The 10476-nt window shown below is 45.3% G+C and overlaps 1 protein-coding gene across 1 annotated transcript in view; it reads right to left on the bottom strand.

Moving 5' to 3' along the window:
- Positions 1-1636: 1636 nt before the first annotated feature.
- Positions 1637-10476, bottom strand: part of rbpjb (recombination signal binding protein for immunoglobulin kappa J region b) — an 88456-nt gene continuing 79616 nt past the window's right edge. The window contains exons 6-11 of the mRNA XM_023982129.3: positions 9504-9641; positions 9200-9312; positions 8728-8868; positions 7958-8113; positions 7528-7631; positions 1637-3061 (exon numbers count right to left, since the gene is read on the bottom strand). Coding sequence (XP_023837897.1) covers positions 2731-3061; positions 7528-7631; positions 7958-8113; positions 8728-8868; positions 9200-9312; positions 9504-9641 — 983 coding nt within the window. The 3' untranslated portion in view covers positions 1637-2730. The remainder of the gene's footprint in view (positions 3062-7527; positions 7632-7957; positions 8114-8727; positions 8869-9199; positions 9313-9503; positions 9642-10476) is intronic.

Raw genomic sequence — 10476 nt, 5'->3', positions numbered from 1 at the left:
AAACTGTTGCTGGACCGACCTTTTGTAAATCGACAACCCAGGCAACAAGGGCAATAATGCACTTATTTCTTTGACATAAAATAAGGGGGGAAACTTTATACCAATAATTTAAAATAATATCAATATTACACTGTTTACATTAACATCAATGGCTGGAAAAATAGAGGGGAAAATCTAAATGGGGAGGGGGGAAAAAGCATCCCTTAAGTTTGCATTTTTGGAGGGGGGGGGGAAATAGAGCACTTTTTTTTGTTCCCTATTATTAAAGGGATATGACTGTTAAATGGGTACATGAATGACATTGGCCAGAAATACTTCTTAATTAATAAGCAGACATTCAAGTTAAAGCATCATAGTTCTTCCCGGAAGTGTATACAGTTCCACTGTAACACTATGATCAAAGTATTGCCTTTTTTAGTATTTTTGTTGACCCACATATTATTTCCCAACAATGAGAGAGAAACAAATCACTTGTTTTATATTTGGATCAAGTCGGAAGACGGCGCGGGACCCAAACAATCACCAAAGTCCATCTTTACAAGAGCATTGATTGTTTGGAACGTGAACGGTGTGCACACCCGCCCAACCACGCTTTGAAATGGAGCGAGTCTCACTCACTGATCCATTGTTAGACTACACAGAGGAGCCAAATACACACTCACTCTCACACACTCACTCTCACACTCTCACACACACACACACACCGGCTGGTGAACTAGTGGTCAGGCAGACAAACCCCAAGAGACACGACGACGTGACCTGTACAATATTGCTGTACGTTTTTCCAAATACACATATTCGATAACACATACACACATCTAGAAGGCCGTATTACTTCTAACAGGAGACTTGATCACCACAAATACAGCCGGTGAGTGTGGCTACTTTCAGAAAGCGACTTTTACAATGTACACGTAATTGTTGTGTGAGGTCAAAAACCACAGGACGTTAGTTAAAAAGGCTTTTAGGAGGCCAAACAGAGGAGCTCAAAGCACTCACAAGACAATGTATCCATGCCAAAATGGAGAAAGCAGGGCACTGTGATAATAAAGTACATATTTTATAGAAGTGTTGTACTTGTACACTGAACAGAGTTAATATTATTCTTTAAAAAAGGCCCACAAATCTTCCAGAAGGCTGACAATGTGGATTTGGAGCATTATGGGTAATGTAGTCCAATGAAACAACTTAACGAGTGGTGATAAGACGGGCTGTTTTTTTGCAACACACAGGTTCTTGCAAGTCACGTGAATGGAAAGGGCAGGTCGTTGGAAGGGCAACGGTTTTCTTTGACATTTAAGTCAGCGGTAAGGCCACATCGAATTGGAAGTGTCTGTCTTTCCCGTTTTCTCAAAACAATGGAAGTTTTAAATACCACTAGAACTACACATAGGAAGACACCTAGGCCCGGTGAGACAGTATACGGACCGACAGATTCCAAGACGTCGTCAGATACTTCTGTGGCGACCAATACAGCGGCATGATCTCAACATGGGATACACGACACGATTTCTTCTGAGTGTGTGCACAGTAATAATATACAGTTCTAAGGCTACCTTTTCAATTTGATGACTAGAATCATAATGTGGAAGCGACAAAACTATTTTGTAACTGGTAGTGGAAGTCTGAAATAAAATAAAGTTTGAAATAAAATGGAAGAATTCTGCAGACTTCGCTATGGCTCCTTGTGTGATGTACAGACATGTCATTTCCAACGGAAACGTAGCACACAGAGAGTATTGCAGACAAGGCAGAGGCGTTGCTTAAAGCTTTCCTTTTTAAAGACTTCATAAAAACCAATGAGAATCCAAAAATGAGGCCTGCTGAGGTGACTTCCTAACACAAACCGAACCTTCGGTTAGGTAAACAAGACGAAAAGAAATCCCCAGACTTTAGTAATTTTTTTAGAGAGCAAAGTATCAAAAAATGGAACGATCCGTCCAAAAGACCAGGGGGGGGGGGGGGGGAGCAGGCGTTTGACGGCGATAAGGGTAGCTATAATACACAAGCCAGGTCGGGATATGGCCCCCCCAAAAAAGGCCAAAGCTAGGAGGGTGAGAATAGAAACTATTTGGTAACAAAAGTGTACTATATATTTCATACAAAAAAAGGTATGGAGAAAATGTACCTTTACTAAAGCTTATATAAGATCCTTGGTCCATAAAAACGATGTTATCATCAACACGTTTTTATATGTGTCCCTCTATACCCACTCCTCGCTCTCCCTCCAACAACGATACATCTCGCCCCCTTTACAGAAACATACACAAACTAACACAACATATAAAAACAAAGGAGGAAAACAATTATCAGAGGGAGGGGGGGGAAAAAAGCACAAAAACTATCCTTTTATGTTAACATTTTATACATGTGGCGGATGCATCGCTGTTGTGGTATCGATTTTCTCACGGCCGTCAAAGGCGCTGGTGCTCTGAGCCAATAGGAACTTATTCCACAGCTTCAACACCAGAGACAAGATGGTAGCGGCGAGGAGTTCCACACAGTTTCGCTTATTTCCGTTGGTTGACAACTTTTGACATCGTTCTTTCCTTCGAATTCCTCCTCTTCCTCCCTTTTGTCCGACCAATTTCCTATTTCAGCTTCTTTTTTTGTATCCAAAATCAATATGCAGCACTTTTAGAGAGTCAGTTTACTTTGTAGTCTTTTCTTACCATGTGGTACGTTTAGCTCTCAAGGCATATTGTGTGTATAAGTGTATGTGTGTGTGTGTTAGGACACCACAGTGGCGGCCGTGGAAGAGGACGTGACTCCTGCGTTGGAGCCGTTGGGGCCGTAGGTGTTGTTAGCGTCGCTGTTGTTAGCGATGTTGCTGCTAGCCGTGAGCAGGCGGTCGCTGCCCGCCCGCAGGATGGCTCCGGCGGCGTTGCAGTGCGGCCGCGGCCCGGGCTCCGGCGTGTAGGTGAAGGTGAGTGTGGTGGAGTAGATGATCCCGTCGTTTCGCACCAGCGTGACGGGCACCTGCACCGGCTGCCGCACCCAGCGCCAACCCTCGCGGAAGGCAGAGATGTCAGGCACCACGCACAGCATGCTCTCCGCACACCTGCAGGCAGAGGAGGTAGAGAGAGAAAGAGTCAGAGAGGGTTTCAGCTCTCTAGATTCAATTATATTTGTGTTGACTCACTCCCTCTGTGATGACCTCAGTGTAGACCAAAGGCAAAAAAAAAGGTAGGTAACGCAATGACCCCATGTCAGTTGACAATTAACATGTCGGTTGAGTATTATCTTTCATTGTCCTTCGGGACTGATTAGAACAAAACGACTTAAGTACACCAACGGTTAACATGCTTCCATCAAACACTATGGGAGGCCCATACATTCCCTCATACCTTACACAGTGTCTGTGCCGTGCCTTAGATCTTGTACAAAAACAGCCCTGTAAAACCTCCCACGATACACACGTCTCGCACAAACGGGTTAAATGGGGGACCCGGGGCGTTCTCAGTGTACATTGGGACCACTTACACACCATCCTGCAGCTGACAACCACCTCGACATTTCAATCACAGCATCTCCCGGTAGCGTTTTACAACCAGGATGAATGGCACACTGATAGTCATACAGGACCACTATTGTTTATCACAGGGTAACCATAGAGCTCTTTCATCTGTTCTAAAGACTCTTCCTTCATGGGAGCAGCCATAAACACTGGGTCGCCAAATCATCTATTAAATTCGACATGAAAAGGAAAAAAGTACCTTCGGGGATGGTTGGCGTCGCGTGAAGGGCGTACTTTGAAACTGCTAATATCTGAGCCCAAATTAAATTCTGTTTTGTACAGTTAGCACAAATTGGCTCAGAACATTGCTTTGACTTGGATCAAAGCACGCCAATGTAAGATGGCATTATTATGTCAACTGGCCAATTACTATGTAAGCTGTCCCCTGGTTTGTCGAAGCGGTAGTCTTTTACAGTTTATAATGGCTAATGAGGTCAGACTGAATCGGGACATCCTCGTTCCCTTTTCAGAAAAATACATCTCATGGATAAAGCTCATTAAACGTTTGTAGCAGTTTTAGTTGAAATCAAATTGTATTGGTCACATGGTTAGCAGATGTTAATGCAAGAGTAGCGAAACGCTTGTGCTTCTGCTTCCGACAGTGCAGTAATATCTAACAAGTGATCTAACAATTCCCCCAACAACTACCTAATACACACAAATCTAAAAGGGTGAATGAGAATATGAAGATATAAATATATGGATGAGCGATTGCAGAGTGGCATAGGCAAGGTGCATAAGATGGTATAAAATACAGTATATACATATGATCTGAGTAATGTCAGATATGTAAACATTATTCAAGTGGCATTATATAAAGTGGCATTGTTTAGTGACTCGTGATCCATTTGTTAAAGTTGCCAGTGATTGGGTCTCCATGTAGGCAGCAGCCTCTCTGAGTTTGTGATTGCTGTTTAGCAGTCTGATGGCCTTGAGATAGAAGCTGTTCTTCAGTCTCTCGGTCCCAGCTTTGATGCACCTGTTCTGACCTCACCTTCTGGATGGTAGCGGTGTGAACAGGCAGTGGCTCGGGTGGTTGTTGTCTTTGGTTTTCTTTTTTACCTTCCTGTGACATCGGGTGGTGTAGGTGTCCTGGAGGGCAGGTAGTTTGCCCCCGGTGATGCGTTGTGCAGACCGCACCACCCTCTGGAGAGCCTTGCGGTTGAGGACGGAGCAGTTGCCGTACCAGGCGGTGATACAGCCTAACAGGATGCTCTCGATTGGGGATATGTAAAAGTTAGTCAGGGTTTTGGGTGACAAGCCAAATTTCTTCAGCCTCCTGAGGGTCAAGAGGCGCTGTTGCGCCTTCTTCACCACACTGTCTGTGTGGGTGGACCATTTCAGTTTGTCGTTGATGTGTACGCCGAGGAACTTAAAACTTTCTACCCTCTCCACTACTGTCCCGTCGATGTGGATAGGGAGGTGCGATAGTCCACGATCATCTCCTTTGTTTTGGTGACGTTGAGTGAGAGGTTGTTTTCCTGAAACCACACTCCGAGTGCCCTCACCTCCTCCTTGTAGGCTGTCTCGTCGTTGTTGGTAATCAAGCCAACGACTGTTGTGTCATCTGCAAACTTGATGATTGAGTTGGAGGCGTGCATGGCCACGCAGTCATGGGTGAAAAGGGAGAACAGGAGGGGGCTGAGCACGCACCCTTGTGGGGCCCCAGTGTTGAGGGTCAGAGAGGTGGAGATGTTGTTTCCTACCTTCACCACCTGGGGGCGGCCTGTCAGAAAGTCCAGGACCAAATCGCACAGGGCGGGGTTGAGACCCAGGGCCTCAAGCTTGATGATGAGCTTGGAGGGTACTATGGTGTTGAATGCTGAGCTGTAGTCAATGAACAGCATTCTTACATAGATATTCCTCTTGTCCAGATGGGATAGGGCAGTGTGATGGCGATTGCATCGTCTGTGGACCTGTTAGGGCGGTATGCAAACTGAAGTGTGTCTAGGGTGACAGGTAAGGTGGTGGTGATATGATCCTTGACTAGTCTCTAAAAGCACTTCATGATGACAGAAGTGAGTGCTATGGAGCGATAGTCATTCAGTTCAGTTATCTTTGCCTTCTTGGGTACAGGAACAATGGTGGCCATCTTGAAGCATGTGGGGACAGCAGACTGGGATAGGGAGCGATTGAATATGTTGGTACATTGAGATGGGTCACAGTGTGCAGTGCAGTGTGGGTAGTGTAGTCTATATAACTATTATATTATACATACACAATGCATGTGGTGTGTGATTCAGATCTGAAACTTTTTTTCATTTGATTTTGATTTTGACATGTTGTTTTTTGTACCAACCAGCCAGCTGGTATGCGCATGCTCTGAGGACGTGGCTAGGGATGCCGTCTGGGCCAGCAGCCTTGCGAAGGTTAACACGTTTAAATGTTTTACTCACGTCGGCCACGGAGAAGGAGAGGGCGCAGTCCTTGGTAGCGGGCTGCGACAGTGGCACTGTATTATCCTCAAAGGGTGCAAAGAAGGTGTTTAGTTTGTCCGGAAGCAAGACGTCGGTGTCCGTGACGTGGCTGGTTTTCTTTTTGTAGTCTGTGATTTCCTGTAGACCCTGCCACATATGTCTCGTGCCTGAGCCGTTGAATTACGACTCCACCTTGTCCCTGTACCGGCATTTCACTTGTTTGATTGCCTTGCGGAGGGAATAACTACACTGGTTATATATTCGGTCATATTTCCAGACATCTTTCCATGGTTAAATGCAGTGGTTTGCGCTTTCAGTTCAGAATGCCGCCATCCATCCACGGTTTCTGGTTAGGGAAGGTTTTAATAGTCACAGTGGGTACATCTCCAATGCACTTCCTTATAAATTCACTCACCAAGTCAGCGTATAGGTCAATGTTATTCTCTTAGGCTGCCCGGAACATATCCCAGTCCGCGTGATCAAAACAATCTTGAAGCGCTGATTCCAATTGGTCAGACCAGCGTTGAATGGTTCTAGTCACTGGTACATCCTGTTTGAGTTTCTACCTATAAGACGGTAGGTGCAAGATGGCGTCGTGGTCGGATTTGCCGAAGGGAGGGCGGGGGAGGGAGGGCTTCGTATGCATCGCGGAAGTTAGAGTAGCAGTGGTCGAGTGTATTACCCCCACGCATAGTGCAATCAATATGCTGATATAATTTAGGTAGCCTTGTTCTCAAATTTGCTTTGTTAAGATCCCCAGCTAATATAAATGCAGCCTCAGGATATGTAATTTCCAGTTTACATTGAGTCCAGTGAAGTTCTTTGAGGGCTGTCTTGGTGTCTGCTTGAGGGGGAATGTACACCGCTTTGAAGTTAACTGACGAGAATTCTCTTGGAAGGTAATATGGCCGGCATTTGATTGTGAGGAATTCTAGGTCGGGTGAGCAGAAGAACTTGACTTCCTGTATGTTGTTATGATTACACTATGAGTCGTTAATCATGAAGCATACACCCCCGCCCTTCCTCTTCCCAGAGGTGTTAGTCTCTGTCGGCGCGATGCATGGAGAAGCCCGGTGGCTGAACCGATTCCGACAACATATCCCGAGAGAGCGGTGGGTGATGTGCATGTCTACGGAGCCTGACCAGGAGGCCGCTCCGTCTGCCCCTTCTGCGGCGCCATTGGCTTGGGTCGGCTTCTGGGATTAGATCCATTGTCCTGGATGGTGGTCCAAACAGAGGATCCGCTTTGGGAAAGTCGTATTCCTGGTCATAATGTTGGTAAGTTGACGTTGCTCTATTATCCAATAGTTCTTCCCGGCTGTATGTAATAAGACTTAAGATTTCCTGGGGTAACAATGTAAGAAATAATACATAAAAAAAATTAAAATACTGCTTAGTTTCCTAAGGACTCGAAGCGAGGTGATCATCTCTGTCGGCATCATCTTTAGCATCTTCAGTTGGACTTAATTTGAAGTGTTTCTGAAATCCCGGTTGGCTGGAAAAGCTGGACATTTGGAGAAAGTTACCGGAATTTTGCAACCCTAGTATTAAGATAGCTCAAACTTGAAAACGAGCAGGGAGATGTGTCGGTACCTGTACATGGTCTCTGCCTCGACGTCTCCAAACCAGACCCTCAGGTTTGGAGTGAAGTTCTGTCCCGTCAGCTCCAGCATGGCCACGTCCCCACCACCGTTTAGCTTCACAAACACACAAATACAACAAGTCTAAATGTTTATGTCTTGTTGGCGGAGGAAAAGATGGAGATGGAATGCCGTAAAGGGTCTAAAGGACGTGTGTGTACAAATATTTTCGGAGCACTGCGAGAGGAACAAATAGTTGTTTATGATAGGAATGGAGTGTGTGTGTGTGCATCCGTGTGTGTGTCTGTCTGTCCATATGTGTGTGTGCATCCGTGTGTGTGTCTGTCTGTCCATATGTGTGTCTGTCCGTGTGTGTGTCTGTCTGTCTGTCCATATGTGTGTCTGTCCGTATGTGTGTGTGCGCGCGCGTGTCCCTTTCTAACCTGTAAACTCTCGACAACAGGCACGGGGGTGACAGGCGAGTGGACGGGGCCCATGCCCTCGTAGAAGGTGTACTCAGCCTTGTCCGTGCTGATGATTGTCCAGGACGCTCCGTCGTTGATCATCTCTTTGTTTGGTTCCTTTGGGCATGGAGTGGCCTGGGGAGAGGCAGACACACACACACACACACGCAGACACACACATACACGTCAAAGGGAGCCAGAAGCGCTTGATCGTCAGATGTAGATATAGATAGGTAAATTAATATAGATGTGTTTGTTATGACCGTCACTGTATCCTGGTTAAGTTGTTGTTTCTATGGTGATCTCTGATGTAGAGTTAGATTGAGAGAGAACACCTAAGCGAGGGACCTATTATGCGTCACCTTTTAACATTATATTAACTCAGAGGATGAGGATCACTCTAAAATCGGTCATCTCCCCGAGATGGGAATCACAAGGCAATAAAAATCTCTTTGACAAACAAAGGCTGTGACCTATTCGAGCAACGGGGACCAGCACAGAGCACCGACAAGCGTTGTCCTCCATTTTCAGGTGGGATCTGACTAACAAATGTTCAAATTTGAAGATTGCAAATCGGTCATTATCGTAGAAATTAACTCAATGGTCACTATCCAGGAAGACGTTTCCTAAAAAGGTCATTCTGATTGGTATGTGGTCAAAATGATGGCGAATGGTCGAGTGTAGTTTGAGTAGTAGGCTGCGACTAAATTGAATTGGAAGTTGTATTGGGAAGGAAGTGTCTCGCTCACTTGAAACTGGATGATCCTCTCTTGGGAAAGGCACAGGTACATGCGCTCTGTGTCCTTCAGGTAGAAGGCACACTTGTGGAGCTGGGAGACGGGGTCGTCTGCATCCAGCAGGGCCGTCTGCTTGTCCACTTTACGGATGATCTGACCCACACAGAGAGGATGGTGTTCAGATGTCGAAGCAGCAGCGTACAAATCACATCAAGACATTAACTATGGCAACTTTAATTAATTGTCGGGTGTGGTGTGTGTGTGGTGTGTGTGTGTGTGTGTGTGTGTTGTGTGTGTGTGTGTGTGTGTGTGTGTGTGTGTGTGTGTGTGTGTGTGTGTGTGTCAGTAATAACGACAGAAAGAGAGATAATTTGACATGCATAAAGACAAAATATATAATATACAACAACAACAAAAAGAGTTATGTGACAAGAATTGAAAGAGGTGAGGGGTGAGACACCAAAGTAAAAGCGGTGGGTAGTACCAGTCGTGGCAGGGCCATCCCGGTGACGGAGCAGACCAGTTTGACCGTCTGTCCGTAGTGGATATAGCCATCTCTCACAGTGAACTCCTCTCCTTCGGACTCCTCGTCATCCACTGGGAAACGCAACACATGAGATACGGTCACACAACATTTCATTCAGGCTACAGTAAATATATGTGTGGTGAGTGTGTATATGAGAGAGCGTACAGGACTGATTAAGAATTGAGTGTGTGTGCGAGAAATGTGAGAATACATGCACGAGCGTGTGTTTGTGCGCGTGCTTGAGTGTGTGTATGAGACTCACACAGGTGGATGTAGAAGGCACCCCATTGCTGGGAGCTGGCATGAAAGTTCCCCCCCTCCACATGTAGGTAGCGCGTGCTGACCGTCTGGGACCGCAACCGGTTGAACAGGGCCACCTTGGTCCCCGATGCAATACACACTGCAGTAGGAGAGACACACAGAGAGAGAGATAAAGAGACCACACTAAAACGGAACAACCCCGAAGCATGTCCCCATCATCGCAAGATGAAATTACTGGGCGATAAGAAGTGTGATTAGAGGGTAGAAAACGGGCGCAAAACAAACACTACAGGTATTTGACAATATTGAACATTGGGTCATTTTGATGCCTCGGTTGTCATCTGTTTTTTTTTTGTCGTTTTTTTTGTTGCTTTAGCGCCCTCTGAAGAGCAATAACGGCATTGTGAAGGGTAGAGATCAGCATTGGTTAGAGTACTTCAAAAGATGCCTCCTTCCTTCCTCCCTTGACGTCATCACTAATGTACAATGATAAGACGGGTGAAATTGAGGGTTCCAATATACATCTTTCACTAACAGAGTCATGTGAGATGAATCGTAACCTCAATGAGGGGAGGGAAGGATGCCTTTTCAAAGCATTTGAGCGGGGCCTTATGAGTGATATGTAGATTGTGTTTGTACAGCAGACCTGCGTATTTGATTATTTGCTATTTAAATACGTATTACCGGCATAAGTATTTTCAAATAACGTTTCCCGAATTTTATTTGAAAGTATTTTCTAATAATTTCCTATATATAGCCTGCTATTTAAAACTACAGTCGTGGCCAAAAGCTTTGAGAATGACACAAACATTAATCTCCACAAAGTTTGCTGCTTCAGTGTCTTTAGATATTTTTGGCAAATGTTACTATGGAATACTGAAGTATAATTACAAGCATTTCATAAGTGTCAAAGGCTTTTATTGACAATTACATGAAGTTGATGCAAAGAGTCAATATTTGCAGTGTTGACCCTT

This window comes from Salvelinus sp. IW2-2015, linkage group LG37, assembly GCF_002910315.2.
Source record: "Salvelinus sp. IW2-2015 linkage group LG37, ASM291031v2, whole genome shotgun sequence".
NCBI classification, from domain to species: Eukaryota; Metazoa; Chordata; class Actinopteri; order Salmoniformes; family Salmonidae; genus Salvelinus; species Salvelinus sp. IW2-2015.
This window is presented reverse-complemented; position numbering and strand designations above follow the sequence as displayed.